The sequence below is a fragment of the Narcine bancroftii genome, chromosome 11, assembly GCF_036971445.1.
Source record: "Narcine bancroftii isolate sNarBan1 chromosome 11, sNarBan1.hap1, whole genome shotgun sequence".
Taxonomy (NCBI): domain Eukaryota; kingdom Metazoa; phylum Chordata; class Chondrichthyes; order Torpediniformes; family Narcinidae; genus Narcine; species Narcine bancroftii.
The window spans coordinates 102,326,649-102,344,628 of NC_091479.1; the positions used below are offsets into that span (position 1 = coordinate 102,326,649).

Below are 17,980 nucleotides of genomic sequence, written 5' to 3' on the forward strand. Positions count from 1 at the left end.
TACAGCACAGAAACAGGCTAACCATTATGTCCACTGACATGAATTCCACTTCCCCACATAAGGACCATAAAGTTGTGAATTTGTGCAGTCCTCTGCCCCAGAATGTGGCAATACTCAGAGGACATATATTTGGTCACAAAAGAAGTCAAGTTTATTGTCATCTAATTGTGCAAGTATAACTCGACGAAACAGTGTTCTCCGGTCCTCGGTGCAAAACATGCAGACGCACAACCAGACAGAACACACATACAGACAGACAATTGTTCAGCATTCTCATGGCCTGTGGGAAGAAGCCGTTCCTCAGCCTGGTGGTCCTGGCTCTGATCCTCCCTTAGCTCTTCCCCGATGGGAGCAGCTGAAAGATGCTGAGTGCGGGGTGGAAGGGGTCCTCAATGATTTTGCACACCCTCTTCAGCCAACAATCCCGGCAGATAACGCCGATGGGAGGGAAGGAGGGAGACTCTACCCCCCATGACAAGAAATTGAGAGATTTAGAGATTGTTCAAGAAAATAAATCAAATGACAAAATTCGCCATGATCTCAATGAATACCAGAAATTCAGAAGACCTTCCTCTACCCAGAGAATAGTGAGACTGTGGAACTCACCAAGGGGAAGATGGACATGCATTTGAAGACTGAAAGGACTGGAGAATTATAAAATATTTGGAAAGATGGATAGAGCATGAACACAGAAATGGAGCTGTTGAGCCAAAGGGTGTGCTTCTATGCTTTATATCCACAATGAGAGACGGTACAAAGTCAAGGGGCTTGCAATTCGTATCACTCTCCTTTTCAATCGTCTTTCTACATCTTAATGTAAGCAGTTTAAAAGCAAATTCAACCTGCTGGAGGAACTCAGCAGGTCAAGCAGAAAAAGAACGGTCAGTATTTCAGGCCCAAATTCTTCATTAAGACAAGCTATTGAGCTGCACACAGGTGGCCAGGGCGAGGGTCTGCGGTCAGGGAGGCCAAAAAAAGGGGTCAACTTTTACATTTGTCAGAAGAAAATGTGATTTTTGGGCCAAAAAACGTGGAGGAGGGGGGGTGGCAGTTGACTATTACACGGTATCAACCATAATTCCAGAATGAAGTCTTCAAAACAAAAAGCTTATCCACTGACACAAATCCATCTGCCACTTTTTAAACATAGCTTTTTTACCCCTTCAATAAATCTTCAGATTCCTTTAATCTGCCACCCAATTAACCTACTGACCCTGTACATTTTTGCAACGTGGGAGGAAATTGGAGCACCCGGAGGAAATTCACACAGACACAGGGAGAATGCACAAACTCCTCACAGACAGTGCTGGATCCGAACCCAATTCACTGGCGTTGTAATAGTGTCGTGCTTAACTGTAATACCAACGGTGCCATTTTAAAATGGTTCAGCTGTAGTTCCTATTTTGTTTTCATTTGTCAATGTTACTGTTAATCCCCTTTAGCTCTTATTCAAATGATTGATATGCCCAGTGAACAAGAATGAAGTCACACAGGAGACTTCAGACGCTTAACGGTAAAGGGCTACGGCTCCATATGTCGGCCATTCTATTACTCCTCACGTCATGAAAGCTGTTTTTAAATCTATTTCCGTTTACTATCACTTACCAGTTTTAAATCCAGCAGGATATTCTTTCCACAAATTCCATGCCCCTCTTCCTTTTCTGGGAATTCTTTGCATTGCACCCTGTTAAAGTACTATAGGGTCTCATGATTTCTCTTCCCTTCACTTAACTACTTGATTTAAGCATTTCCTCTAATAATTACATTCACTTTGCTCTTCAGTACCAGTCACCTTTTTAGTATCTTCTCTTAGTAAAGTATTCATTAAATATCTGAACTATTTTAAAAATTGATAGTACCCTCTCACGGTGTGGATGGAAGTTCCTGGCTTTGAACCAAATTAACAGATGTTGTTACCTTTTCTCTAACTTAAGCCAACTGCTTGGCTATCTGACACTATTTTCCCTGCTTAAACCTGTGCAGCAGTATGGTACTGATACCGAGTCATATCTTGTTCTCTCCCATCATAATTCTGGCACTGACACCAGGTTCAAGCAACTCCTCTATTTTTATCCTACCCACCTTTTAAAATCTTTGTTCAAGCACATTGGGCCTTCACCACAGGAAAATTTAATCCCATTTATTAGTTCTCTTTGTCCCCTGATTGCTTTGTCTTCCCCAAGCAGCACTCTCTAAGTAAAATTCTCTGGCATTCGTGACCACTGACACACTGGCATCTCTAACCATTATAACTGTGGCACGATTACCGTAGTGGTTAGCACAATGTTGTGGCAGCTCCAGCCACCCAGCTTGGAAGCCGGCACTGTCTATGAGGAGTTTGTATGTTCTCCCTGTGTCTGCGTGGGTTTCCTCCAGGGGTCTACGATTTCCTCCCACCCTCCAAAACGTACCGGGGGGGGGGGGGGGGGGATTTGTAGGTGAATTGGATGTAGTTGGACAGCACAGGCTCATGGGCTGAAAGGCCCTGTTATCGTACTGTATGTCTTAAGTTAAAAATTTAAATTTAAAATGTATCCTTCAGTATTAGTAGACATCTCTGTTCCCCAACATCACTCTACTCTACACCAACCCAGGAGGAATAATCTTCCCAGAGTCTCTCTCCGCATGGTTAACATTTCCGACATTTTCTGATTTCATTTCCTTCAAGTCATTTCTGTAAGATTCTTATTTCCCAGACAACCCACAACATTTCTGGACTAATGTACTCAGCTCACTAGAGGAAAGGGAAATTCACGCGAGAATAGATCTAATACAGTTGCTGCAGAGAAATGGATTGGATGTTAATCCATGGGACCAAAAGAGTGTCAGAGAGGCTCACTGAAGTCTCCCTAACCCACCCCCTCCCTTCGATGTGATCTGCCAGGATCATTGTCTGAAGAGGGTGTGCAAAATCGTTGAGGACCCTCTCTACCCCGCACAGGGCATCTTTCAGCTGCTCCCGTTGGGGAAGAGATGGAGGAGGATCAGAGCCAGCCCCACCAGGCTGAGGAACAGCTTCTTCCCACAGGCCGTTGAAATGCTGCATGCTTAATAACCAAAGGAACTGCTCACACCAACCAAGACTCTCAAATTCACGAAACAATATTTATTTCGGGCTGCATGGTTAGCGCGACACTGTTACAGCACTAATGACCTTAGTTCGGATCCTGTGCCATCTGTAAGAAGTTTGTACATCCTCCTCGTGTCCGCGTGGGGTTCCTCTGAGCGCATGGTTTCCTCCCACCCTTCAAAATGTACCAGGTGTCAATGGGTGGCACTGGCTGATGGGCTGAAAGAGCCTGTTACCTTGCTGTATATTTTTTTTTAATATATTTATTTGTATATACAAATATTTGTCCTGCAAATGAATTGTTTGTGTGTGTGTGTGTGTGTGTGTGTGTGTGTGTGTGTGTGTGTGTGTGTGTGTTCTGTCTGGTTGTGTGTCTGTGTGTTTTGCACCAAGGACAGGAGAACGCTGTTTTGTCGGGTTGTACTTGTACAATCAGATGACAATAAATTTGAACTTGATTATTATTGCAAAATGCTCAAACTCAAGGCCACAGACTTGAGCATAGCTCTTTCCCAAATGGTTTCGTCCTTGATAACAAGATCTTCTGGACCTCCTTTGCCAGATTCTGGGCTACATAAACAGAAACACAATCATTACAACCCGAACCATTCCTTTCCGCCTTGTACCTCAGCAAGCATGGCTGATTTAAAGGACATTAAAAATAATTTTTCACAGGCTTATCTGGTTAAGAGCAGGGATTGAGAAGGCAGGATAGATATTGCAAGCATCAATGTTTGTGATAAAGACAGAATAATTACAAGCCTGCCAGCATCTAACAAAAATGTAAAGCATGTTTTCTCATGTGTTAAACAAATTCAGAGATCCACACGTGTACCTTGAAGGGGAAGGCTATTTAACAATGGCCTTCACAGAATTTAAAAATGCTAAACATAAAGCCAACAGTATGTTGAAACATTCTGTTTTACGGAAGGACAAGCAGTGAAGAGGAAGCCACCTTCAATTGCTGAAGGTCTTGTAGCATCTATGGGAGGTAAAGATGATTGCCGATGTTCCTCGAGAGAGAGAGGGCTCAGGCCCGAAATGTCAGTAATATATCTTTACCTCCTATGGATGCTGTGAGACGCTGATAGTGTAGTAAAAGTATAAAATACCTCCAGTATTTATGTGTTTTTACTACAAGAAGTGTTTGCAGATATTCATGTTTCACTGTTATCAACTGTTTCCAAGAATTTCATCTGTGACGTGCAACCGTAAAATCACAATCTTGTATTATTGAGTTGAAGAAATATAAAGATATTAAAAATTTAAGCCACGGTTATCTGTCTGAGGTAGGAATGCCCAGAGGTATTAGCTAGCTAAACTCCATTAGAACCCTAAAAATATTCCAAAGGACATTGCAAATACAGATTTACACATTTCTGTCCTTTATTAAAACATGATCAACACTTTTTTTTAAGGTTCAGCAAAAGATGGGTAACCACAACTCCATTACAATCACACTGGCACTCCTCAAGGATGTGTTCAGTCCCCCTACTTATATTCCTTCTGTAACCACGACTGCACAGTGAAGTACCATTCCAACTCCATCTTCAAATTCGCAAATGGCTCTACAAATACTTAATCGAGAGCAAACTCGCTGGGTCCATCCCAGCATGGAGCGGGAGCTGCTCTGCTCATGGTCAGAAGAGGCAGAAAGCAGTGAATGCATCTCAGAACATAATGGAATTTTTCCACTGCTCCGTGGGCTCGATCTACGTCTCCTGCTGCATGGGGAAGGCAGCCAAAATATAGATAGACCCATCACACCTCAGACATGCATATTCTTCTCTTTCTTCTCATGGGGAAAAGGTGAACACGTGCACCAACAGGCTCAAAGACCATTTCTTCCCCACAGCCATCTACCCCCACCAAGGAGCTCTCCTGCTGCCCTTGTTTCGCGCTGATGGATCTTCCTTTCCATTGAAAACAGTCTCCGTTGGAGGTAAAAATATATTACTGATGTTTCCGGCCTGAGCTCTTCTTCAAGGTGCAAGCAAAAAGCAGGCAGGCGTCTCAATAAAGACTGGGAGAGAAGGGTGGAAGATTGAGAGGGGGAGGAGTCCAGACGAACAAACAAAAGGTGTTAATGGGATATGATAAGAGGAAAGGTGAGAATTGATTTTAGCTCTGTGAAAGGAGACAGGGAGAAAAGGGAAGAGAGAGAAACACTGAACTAGAGGAAAGGGGACTGGGAGGGAAGCTGAGATGGTTGGGGGGGGGGGTGGGTGGTGGTTTTAACAGAAACCAGAGATATTACACTCTGCAAATTGTGCTCTTTACACGGCTGTTTGAATGTTAGCGATAACCTATTAGACTGTTCAGAGAAGAACCTTTCTCACTGTACTGGGCAATAATGTGACAAATATATTAACATTTGAACTTGAAGCATTGCATCGTGTAATTTTTCAATATATTTCAGTAAAAAATTCAAGAGATATTGTTCATATTTCACCGCCTTTTATTAGTTATAAAAAATAAATCTCTTAGAAACCTGCACCTCAAAAAAAAACTCAGCAGAAGTTTTACTGAATGAAAGACCCTTACTTGATAATCCTTGTAAGTCTCTGATTTCACCGTGATGCTGTGGTCCACCAGAAGGTAAGTTGGAAACATGGAAGGGGGGAGACAACAAAGTAAAATGAGTTAGAACAGTCATGCAAAATATGGAACGCATAACACACTTAAGGCAATTTAGTTTGCTATTTTGTAGAGGAGGCACGGTCAGTGAAACACTGTTATAGCACCAGTGACCCAGGTTCAAATCTGGCGTTGACTCTAAGGAGCTTGTATGTTCTCCCTGTGTCTGCGTGGGTTTCCTCCAGGTGCTTCAGTTCCCTCTCACCCTTCAGAACTTTCAGGGGTTGTAGTCAATTAGGGTATATGGGAGGCACGGGCTCGTGGGCCAGAAAGGCCTGTTACCGTGCTGTATGTCTAAATTTTTCAAAAAAAATTAAATAAAATTAAAAAGTTCTGATTTATTAAGTCAAATACTTAAAATTTTATTTTATTTTTTTTTAAATTTTTTTATTTTTCACACCATAAATCACAATAGCCATGATATACACTTTTTCTTTTCCACACATTTACAGTGACTTTTTCTCCCTCCCCCCTCCCAAGCCACCCCCCCACCCCCCCCCCCTCTCATCCATTTTAGGTATACAATCTAGGTTGCATTAATTCAGTTAGACAATGTTGTCATTCAACAAAAATACACCAGAAATTCTACTGAGTCCATTCTTTTCTTTTCTTCTCCTTCCATCAACTTAGGTAATGTTTGTTCCCGGTAGGTTTTCGCTATTGTATTTAATGTAAGGCTCCCATACTTGTTCGAATGTTTCAATATTATTTCTTAAACTATATGTTATTTTTTCTAATGGAATACATTTATTCATTTCTATATACCATTGTTGTATTTTCAAATTATCTTCCAATTTCCAGGTTGACATAATACATTTTTTTGCTACGGCTAGGGCTATCTTGACAAATCTTTTTTGTGCATCTTCCAAGTCAATTCCAAATTCTTTATTTTTTATGTTACTTAGGAGAAAGATCTCTGGATTCTTTGGTATATTGTTTTCTGTTATTTTATTTAATATCTGATTGAGATCATCCCAAAATTTTTCTACTCTCTCACATGTCCAGATTGCATGAATTGTTGTTCCCCTTTCTTTTTTACATCGAAAACATCTATCAGATACTGTTGGGTCCCATTTATTTAACTTTTGCGGTGTAATGTATAGTCTGTGTAACCAATTATATTGTATCATACGCAGCCTCGTATTTATTGTATTTCTCATCGTTCCAGAGCATAACTTCTCCCATGTTTCCTTTTTTATCTTTATATTTAAATCTTGTTCCCATTTTTGTTTAGTTTTACCATTTGTTTCCTCATTCTCCTTTTCTTGCAGTTTAATATACATATTTTTTATAAATCTTTTGATTAACATTGTATCTGTAATCACATATTCAAGGTTACTTCCCTCTGGTAAACTCAAGTTGCTTCCTAATTTATCTTTCAAGTAGGATCTCAGTTGGTAATATGCCAGCGCTGTATCTCCAGTTATATTGTACTTATCTCTCATTTGTTCAAAGGATAAGAATCTACTTCCTGAAAAACAATTTTCTATTCTTTTAATCCCTTTTTTTTCCCATTTTCTAAAGGCAAGGTTGTCTATTGTAAAAGGGAGTAGCTTATTTTGCGTCAATATTAGTTTTGGTATTTGGTAATTTATTTTATTTCTTTCTACATGAATCTTCTTCCATATATTGAGGAGATGGTGTAATACTGGAGAAGTTCTATGTTGTACCAATTTTTCGTCCCATTTATATAATATGTGTTCAGGTATCTTTTCCCCTATTTTATCTAATTCTAGTCTCGTCCAGTCTGGTTTTTCCCTTGTTTGATAAAAATCTGATAGGTACCTTAATTGTGCGGCTCTATAATAATTTTTGAAGTTTGGCAATTGTAAGCCTCCTTGTTTATACCATTCTGTTAATTTATCTAGTGCTATCCTCGGTTTCCCCCCTCTCCATAAAAATCTCCTTATTATTTTCTTTAACTCTTTGAAGAATTTTTCTGTCAGTTGTATTGGCAATGCCTGAAATAAGTATAGTATCCTTGGAAAAATGTTCATTTTAATACAGTTTATCCTTCCTATCAGTGTTAGTGGTAGCTCTTTCCAATGCTCTAAATCGTCCTGTAATTTTTTCATTAGTGGATTGTAATTGAGTTTATATAATTGGCCTAGATTTTTGTTTATTTGCACACCTAGGTATCTTATTGCCTGCGTTTGCCATCTGTATGGGGATTCCTCCTTAAATTTTGAGAAATCCGCGTTATTCATAGGCATTGCTTCACTTTTATTTACGTTTATCTTGTATCCCGACACTTCTCCATATTCCTTCAATTTCTTATATAGTTCTTTTATTGATAGTTCTGGTTCTGTTAAGTACACTATCACATCATCCGCAAACAGACTGATTTTATATTCCCTGTCTTTTATTTTTATTCCTTTTATATTATTATCTCTTCTTATCGATTCTGCTAGTGGTTCTATAGCTAGCGCAAACAATAATGGTGATAGTGGGCATCCCTGCCGCGTTGACCTGCTTAAGTTAAATTGCTTTGATACATGTCCATTTACTGTCACTTTCGCTAACGGTCCCTTATATAATGCTTTAATCCAATTAATATACTTCTCCGGTAAACTGAATTTTTGCAATACTTTGAACAAGTAATTCCATTCTACTCTGTCGAAGGCCTTCTCTGCGTCTAAAGCAACTGCTACTGCCGGTGCTTTATTTCCTTCTACTGCATGAATTAAGTTAATAAATTTACAAATATTGTCTGTTGTGCGTCTTTTTTTGATAAATCCAGTTTGGTCTAAATTTACCATTTTCGGTACCTGTTCTGCTAATCTGTTCGCTAATAGTTTAGCTATTATCTTATAATCTGTGTTTAGCAGAGATATTGGTCTATATGACGCTGGTGAGAGTGGATCTTTCCCTTGTTTTAGTATCACTGTAATTATTGCTGTTTTACATGAATCTGGTAAGTTTTGTGTCTCATCAATCTGGTTGATTACATCCAGGAGGGGCGGTATTATTAGGTCTTTAAATGTTTTGTAGAATTCTATTGGGAGTCCATCCTCTCCTGGTGTAAATACTTAAAATTTTATGATGAAAATCAGTTTCTGATCAGGTGTCAGGAAGACAAAGAGGAGAGCTGGAATTGGTATCGATACCAGGAGTTGGTCTTTCTGAATCCGAATTGAACGTGGCACAGACACAAAGAGCAGCTGTAATTGATTAAGTGCTCATCTCAGTTTTGCATTATTTAACAACTATGGAAGATGCAAATCTGACTACAAACGAAACAAAGTGCAAGTCTTTCCTCATTCACCCAATGTCATTCGAAGTACAAAAGATTTTGTGGAAATTTTCTCTGACCAATCAATATGCATTAGCGCTACTTAAAAGCTGCTCTTTCAAACACTGCTAACTCTGTTCCTCTAAGACATTTGTCCTGGGAGCCAAATCCTTCGGGAGATAGGGAAAATGAACATAAATGTCCATCTAATGCACTGAGAGGGAGATTTGGAAATAACCAAACAAAATTACTGAAATGAATTTGCATCCAACTAAACATCAGATCTGGACCAAGACTTCATTTGGTCAAGAGTGTTCAGCAGCTGGTTGCAATGGCCGACCCATGTCATAAAAATTCACACACAAACATCTTCCTCTACTCAGGATGCTGGAGGAGAAACGAGGAGCTCATGACCTCAGAGGATCGCTAGCTAAGGAATATTGGGAGCAATTTTGCTCTGACAGCAAATTGCCTGGAACTCTCTCATTAGACTCAAGAATAAGGGGTGGGGTGGTGGGGGAGAATGGCACTTTCTGTGCACTTACACACCTTGGCATGTGCCAACAGTTCACTAAAAAGTTTTAAGGCTGCTGTAATGTGGATGCAAGTGTGCCACCTGTGCGACTGTATCATGGCTAACATTTCCTGTTCTCTTTGTGCCAGCAGTTGACCCCGCTCCAAAAATACATTTGCACTCTCTTTAGTGGCTGAGATAAAGATTTGAACAGATAAATAGTCAAGTAATAATTATAGAAGTTATCACTTTTTTTGTGGTACTTTAGTGAGACTTAATTATCTTTCCGATTTATTCTAAGAAGTCTTCCTTGTATTTTCTAAGTCTTCAAATATATTTTTATATTCAATACACATCATCTTAAAAATTCAAGAGCTTTCACGGTTGGATGTTCTTTATCATACCGTGTCAAATATGCGTGAGTACCTAGATAACTTGATCATTAATTTTCATACTTCAGTTCAGCACTCTTCTTTGAAGCAATCTTATTTGAAATGTACCAGGGGTGTAGAACAATTGGACGTAAATTGGGCGGCACGGACTCATGGGGCTGAAATGGCCTGTAACCGTGCTGTATGTCTAAATTTAAATTTAAAATTCCAACAATTGTTGCACGTTAATCTTTTGGCAGGAAATTTCTTTGTAAATAAACAGCCAAATGGGGCAAACAGAGGCGGATAACTTTGGGGGAAACTTCCTGTTTACGACCTTGGACAAGAAATTCCATCCTCAATATCAAATTTATAAACAGACAAGATATTACACAAGCTTCCAGGTCTTTTAGCATGCATAAACTTTCAGATGATGAGCAGAATCGTACAACCAATTCAGTGATCAAACTGGGACTTAACACGATGAACAAAGAATGCACACACAGCCCTGAGACAACATCCCACAATCGTGCATTCTATTTCTCAAATCCCCCCTGTGCAATCAGATTTGAGTGTACAAAAGATCCTCCTAAAATGAACAGTAAAGTCAGATATACAGCAAGTTTGTTTTGCATAAAAGGGAGATCTATTATCATCTCTCAACCACTTATCTGTCAACAAAAATAGCAAAATCTGATTATATTTCTGTAGCTTGTGAATTTTTCTATCCTGTGGCATTTGATTCTATTTCAACTGCTGTGAAACACTTTGGAGCTTCCAGAGCTGATGAAAGGCAATGGCAAATCCTTACACTGCATCTGTGAGGAAACAAATTTCAAGTTCCAAGGTATGAATAACCTATTTTATCCCTGCTCATGATTCAATTGCAAAGCATCTTAAACAGTTCTTAAATCTTTCTTAATCCAACAGATATCGCTTTTTGCAACATTTGGGAGTAGTTGGTGATAACAAGAGCAGAATCTACTTCAACTCACAATTCAAAGCCAGTGCTGCTGAGTGGAGGCATATCCAAAGATTCAGATATGCTCACCACCCAGGCCAAGCCCTCTTCACACCTGCTACCATCAGGAAGGAGGTAAAGAAGCTCAAAGAGGCGGTTAATGTAGTGGTTAGCGCAATGCTGTTACAGCACCAGCGACTGGGACTGGGGTTCAAACCTCACGCTGTCTGTAAGGAGCTTGCATGTTCTCCCCGTGTCTGCTTGGGTTTCCCCTGAGGACTCACTTTCCCACTGTTTGAAACGTACAATTGGGTGTAATTGGGCGGCACGGGTTCGTGGACTGAAAGGACCTGTTACTGTGCTGTATGTCTAAAAGAAAGGTGAACACCCAGTGGCACAAGGACAGGCTCTTCTCTTCCGCCATCAGATTTCTGAATGGACAATCACCACCTCCTTCTTCTATTTTCCTGCACTATTTATTTACTTTTGAAATGTAAATTATAGCAATATTTGGACAGTGACACTGCCACAAAACAACAACAAATTTTGTGAAAAGTTCAAGAGAATAAATTCTGATTCTTAGATAGAATTTGTTTGCAGAAAATGGATCCTTTCCCCTGATTAAACCCCTCCCCCCCAGAAAAAAAGGTGCATTAAAGCTGATATATCTTATGTGGTGCCCCTATCAACAAGAGATACTGCTCCAATACAACAGCTTTTCATTGCATCTTCTGCATGTCTAGATTCCAAGCTCGACAAGACAGATGTAGAGACAGGAGATTTAAAATCAACTGCATGAGCCATAGCTGAATTGAGACATTTATCAGGCATAAAGCCACGGTTGGGACATGCTGGCTGATACAACTGACTGAGGCAAAAACATTTCCACAGATGCTGCCTGGCCTGCTGTACATTTCATGCATTTTCAGATTTTTTTTTTCAGATTCTCAACACCAACCACATTTTTGCTTTTGCAAAACGATAATTTACATGTGAACTCAAAGTGAATTAAAATTGTCCCGACGCAGGGTCTCAACGCAAACCATCAACTATCCCTTTCCCTCTACAGATGCTGCTCGACTCACTGGGTTCTTCCAGCAGTGTGTGTTCTGCTACTGCGTCATCAGTCTCGTGTATCTGAATTAAAATAGCATTTATTATCTTTCTCTTTGCATTTCAACCCTGTACAAATACCATAGAACTTCTTTACAGGGGATAAATTTGTTGGCTTACCAGAATTCTCCACACATTGTCACCTACTGGACCGATGTCTCATTACCCTTAATGTCCTCTGGATGTTGCGTGACCTGCTGAGTTTCTGCATAACATTTGTGCATTGCACTCGATCCCAGCATCTACAGATTTTCTTGTTGAAACCCATGCAATTAAAGCACACCCCTCCATCAATTATTCTTGTTGAATTACTTCAATATCTCCATTTACATTTACCCTTTGCCCCTTCAACTTATCCTATTAAGTTTGATGCGCTGTGCAGGATTCAGTTGTTCGCTGACCATTTTGGTTTATTCTTCCATACAGTGCAGATCCCAGCCTCTCCTTTCAAACAGTTGCAAACAGTGGCTGACGATCAAAGCAGGAGAAGAAGAAAAAAAAAGCCACAGGAAATCTGTAGCAGCAGCTTATGAAAGGTCTGACCCAAAAACTGCAGTCTTTCAGATAGCTGAAGTGAACACAGAAATAAAAATTCTTCATGTGCATTTTACCCTGCGGATTGGAAGACCGAACTTAAATTCAGAGTTTGTACCTGCAGGGGATAATTGCAGAAACCCCGACGAGAGGTAATCATTGCTCACCCACCCTCATTAATCCCTAAAGCTGGAAGCAGCTGGGTACAAAATGAGTCTCTCAAGGAGGGGTTCAAATCCATCATCCAGGGGAGACTTTTCTGGGCCATGACTAATGATCACTTGCACCTGAAACGTGGTAGTTTGATAATGTTTTCTTTATTTCAGTAACTGCACAAAATTAGTTGTTTGGAAGGAAAGCAAAATTCTTGAAAGTAGAACCTCATTTTATATAATTAAGGAGAATATTCAAATGCAGATAGAATTTTAATTTGCACAACACTCCCCACAACTGTTGGTCTTCAATTGCATTTTGGGTATCATCTCCTCCACAAGCACCAAAGTGAAACAGTTACATTTCTACAAAAGCGCTTCTACAGTGTGAGAAAGTAAATGCATCGATAACCATGATCGGTTTTCTATAACCCGCTGTAGAATCAGGATCACATCAAGTTCATTCCACATATCAAAACCTCAGTGCAGCTGCCAGTAAATCTGCGCCAAATGCATGAGACAGATAATGAATTAAATACGAATGTTTCTTCTAAAATTAAACCTGGGCTGCATAATGGAGCCCCAGATCCAGACTGAGTCACTAGCAAACCACGAGGTGACAAGAATAAAACTGCTCCCTTCCCTTAACTGCAGTCTAAAATACCGCAGCATTCATGTGGTAAGTACCACTGAGAATCTAATTTGGTGAGCACACAAAAGCTACACTGAAATTAGACAAAAATCGAGCATACAGCCTTTTAAAATCCATGTTTTTATAGGTAGGGAATTTTTAAGCCAGGACAATAAATTATTTTGTATCATCGGTCAGAATCAGAATTTATTGTCATGAACGTGTCACGTAATTTGTTGCACTGAGGCAGCATCACAGGTGCATATATAATGTGAAAAATAATTCCTCCATTAAACTAATACAGTGCACAGGATCTTAAACTTGCAACAATCTTTGTAAAAAGTCGACTGCAGAAGAAACTAAATTTAAAGGAACAAAAGGGAAATTTAACATGATTGAATTTTGACAGTCACTGCTAACCAGATATTGGAGGGGCACTAAAAAATGGGCATCTTTTCAAATGATTTGGAAGAACAGCAAAACGCATTAGTCACACAAAGGCATAGTACTCAGATTCGATCCTGACCTTCAGATTCAAAGTTCAGATTTATTGTTAAAGGACATACCTGACATCACATACAACCCTGAGATTTTTTGTCTGTGGGCCAGACAGAATTTCTACTGATCGGTAGAGCAAAAAAAATCTGTACTCCAGAAAAGAATCTCAGACAAAGGAGATACATGTAAACAAAAAGGGAGTGCAAACAAACTGCGCTCATCAGAAAATAAATATTCTATAATAAATAATGTGTAATGTAAGAATCCTTTGTTGTTGAGGAGTCTGATGGTGGAGGGGTAACAGCTGTTCCTGAACCTGGGGGTGCGAGTCTTGTGGCATCTATATCCTGCATTGGGAGGTTAATTGGCCCAGGTGTGGCAGAACCTTAGTGGGGAGGGGAGGGTGGTGGGAGAGGATTAGAATTTAAGGGAATGTGGAAAAAGTGAAGTGGGAAAAGTAAAGTGGGATCAATATAGGTTCAATCAGATTTGGTGGAGACGAGGCTAATTCCTTGTTGTATGACTCTTGGTTCTAAAGTATTGAGTTCTACAGGAAGACTGAAAGATCTTTTAAGGCTATATTGCTAATAGAATAGAGAAGTGAGAAATAAAGCTACACTGGACCAGATTGGAATAAGAAAACACAAAGGCCTTAACTCAGGCCTTGAAGAAGTTCCAATAATATGGAGGTGCACAAAACCTCATCAAGCTTTGAAGAATAAAGTTGGCATATCTGAGAGAACTAGATGTCTTGAAAATCAAAACGTATTTAGTGGAAGTCACAATAGCCATTAAAAATAGAAGTAAAAGCACGAGCGTCTGCAGACCCCATGATTGATGTAAAAACATGACGCTGGAGAAACTCAGCAGGTCAAAACAGTGTCCTTTATGGAGCAAGATAAAGATACAGAACCAATCTTTCGGGCTTGAGCCCGTCACCAAGGTATAAGCAAAATGTAGGCAGGCTCCTAAATAAAATGGTGGGGGGGGGGAGGGGCGGGGTAAGAGCAGAGCTCCACAGGCAGGAGGTAATAGGTGGATAAGGGAGGGAGGGCACACCAACAAACGGGGGGAGAGGGATTTCCCCAGATCTCTAACCAGTTTGTTGAACAACTGCAATAAAAACTCTGTCTTCTTTCCTCCAGCTCTCCACCCCCTCCCCCTGCTTGCTGGAGTGTCCTCCCTCCCTTATTCCCCTATTACCTCCCACCTGTGCTCTTGTCCCTGCTCCTCCCCCCATCATTTTATTCATGCACCTTTTTGCTACTTTTTGCTCATGCCTTGAAGATGTGCTCAAGCCTGAAACATTGGTCCTTTATCTCTGCTATATAAAGGACACTGTTTGACCTGCTATTTCTCCATATTTGATAATACCAGATAACTGGCTTCCTGTCAGTTCCAGGTGTACTTTAAAAGGGCAGAATGGTGAGGAATGAGGAAAAGGGGAGGTGCCCAAGACCTGGGGGTGATGGTGCATCAGCCATTGAAGGACAGAATGCAGGTACCACAGGTGGAGAAGAAAATGGAATGTAGGGCTTTATCACAACAGGTTTACAATGAAGAAGCATGGAGGTGTTACTGCTGTCATACAGGGCCTTGGAGCAGTCACACCTTGAGTACTGTGTACAGTTTTGGTCTCCCAATCTGAGGAAGGACATTCTGGGTATTGAGGGGGTACACTGAAGGTTCACTAGACTGATTCCTGGGATGGCAGTACTGATGGATGAAGGAAGACTGGATAGACTAAGGTTATACTCATTGGAATTCAGAAGAATGAGAGAGGATCTCATGGAGAACTGCAATGTTGATCAATTTTAGGGCAGGAGTCTAAGGAGAGGGAGAAGGGGAAAGCCATTTCGGACTGAAATTAGGAAAAACCTCTTAACTCAGAGTTAACTTGTGGAATTCCCTGGAACAGTAAATTATTGAGGCCAGTTCATTAGATAGATTCAAAAAGGAGATGGATATGGCACTATTGGCTGAGGGATCAAAACATATGGAGGGAAAGCAGGAATAGGGTACTGAGGTCATATGATCAGCCATGATCGAACTGAATGGTGATTCAGGCTCGAAGGGCTGAATGATACAAATACATTTAATTGTTTGGGGGCAGGGGTGGGATTTAATCTAAACTTCCATCTCAGTACAATGTAGAAATTGGTCTAAATGCTGGAATCGAGGAGATGGACAAGTTAGAAGGAGATCTGGATCACTTGGACTTGATGTAGTCTTGGAAGGGCGCAAGGGCTAAGGGCAGAATGGAACCTCACACAAATGAAAGCCAGCTTCTTCTCTTCTGTTGTCAGGTGGCACTGAACACCAGTTCCTGCACTTGATCAAAAGGACGACCGACTCGTTCCAGCTGGCTGGGAGTTCTAAAGAGGTACTCGTCATTGTCAAGAGCATGTATTTTTCCAGCAGTGATGCCCGAGTGTGGCACCTCTAGACACAGCTAACCACAGTGATCTCAACTCCTTCTTCATTTACCCTGAAAAAGATAGGCCCTTTACTTTGCCCCTACCAACATCAAATCTAAAATCACTTTTTCAAAGTTTTCAAACGGAGTTTTCTGCGCCTCAGTAAACTATAAATCAAAAGACATGCAGATGTCATATTGCTCCAAACAATGGCTTAATGCACCTGAGCAAGTGGATTTCAAAATTTTTGTCCTCTGTACGAAGAGCTTCATCCATCACTCTGCATGCATTCCTCCGGCTTGTGCCTTGGATCCACCCTAAGCCCCAATGGTAATTCTTTACCAATTCACCAAATTCCTATTCTTTCAACCTCTCCCTCTCATACCAAAAACCCCCTTTTTCAATACATGAATGGGAATCAGAATTTATTGTCATGAATGTTGCGCAGTCACCTTCACACCTTACAAATTTTGTTTTGAAAAAGTCACAGTAAGGCAGTCTCCGTCGTTCATTGATCATTCAGGAGTCTGATGGCGGAGGGGAAGAAGCTGTCCTTGTGCCGCCAAGTGCTCATCTTCAGGCTCCTGTACCTTTTTCCCGATGGCAGCAGAGTGAAGAGGGCATGGCCTGATTGGTGGGGGTCATTGAGGATAGAGGCTGCTTTCTTAAGACACCGCCTCATGTAGATGTCCTCGATGGAGTGAAGATGTGCCCATGATGCTGTAGGTGAGTTAACAACCTTCTGGAGTATTTTCCTGTCCTGAGCGTTTCCATCCTCCCTGCAAGCATTTGACTGCCTTTTCTTCTTCTGACTCCATCCCTCTGCCTAATATTGCCCTTCAGTTACATGGGGTTAGTAACTTACAGTAACATCTCCTCCTCGCTGACAATCAACGTAGGCACACCTCAAGGATGTGTGCTTAGTCCATTGCTCTACTCTCTCTACACCCATGACTGTGTGGCTAGGAACAAATCAAATGCCATCTACCATTTGCCGATGACACCACAGTCGCTGGCAGAATCACAGGCAGCAATGAGGTAACGTGCAGGAACGAGTTCCATCAGCTAGTTGAATGTTGCCACCACAACAACCTTGCACTCAACGTTAGCAAAACCAAGGAACTGATTCTGGACTTTGGGAAGGGGAAACTAAGAGAACATAAACCAGTTCTCATTGAAGGGTTAGCAGTGGAAAGGATAATGAATTTCAAATTCCCAGATGTTCAAAGATCTTTCCTGGGGCCACCATGTTGATGCAAAAATGGAGAAGGCTTGCCATTGGCTATATTTCATGAGGAGTTTGAGGCGATTCAGTACGTCACCAAAGACTCTTAGAAATTTCGTGGAGAGCCTCCAACTGATTGCATCACTGTCTGGAATAGAGGTGCCAATTCACAAGCCTGGAAAAGGTGACAGAGAGTTGGAAACTCAACCAGCACCATCGTTGGCAATAAGCCTCCATTCAACTGAGGACATCTATAAGAGGCAAGAACCCCCACCACCCAGGCCATGCCCTCTTCTCACTGCTACCATAAGGAAGGAGGTACAGGAGCTGAAGATGGCACAAAAGCAGCTTCTTCCCCTCCGCCATCAGATTCCTGAACGGACAATGAACCCATAGACAATACCTCACTTTCTTCTTTTTCCTGCATTAATTATTTATTTTTAAATATTGTGATTACAGAACCCTAATTTAGATCAATTTTGCAACTACAATGCATGATTCTGCTGCCAAATAGCATGACACGTTCATGACAACAAACCTGATTTTAATAATGTCATGCACTCCGATTCTAAAATATCAAATCTCAGGACATCACCAGGATTCATAAGGTTTATTTCATTGTCTT

The 17,980-nt window shown here is 40.8% G+C and overlaps 1 protein-coding gene across 6 annotated transcripts in view; it reads right to left on the reverse strand.

The window, feature by feature from the left end:
* osbpl8 (oxysterol binding protein-like 8) overlaps window positions 1–17,980 on the reverse strand; it is a 178,881-nt gene that overhangs the window by 89,055 nt on the left and 71,846 nt on the right. For all 6 annotated transcript variants that reach the window (XM_069904341.1, XM_069904339.1, XM_069904340.1 and 3 more), the window contains one exon: window positions 5,615–5,651. In XM_069904341.1, coding sequence (XP_069760442.1) covers window positions 5,615–5,651 — 37 coding nt within the window. The remainder of the gene's footprint in view (window positions 1–5,614; window positions 5,652–17,980) is intronic.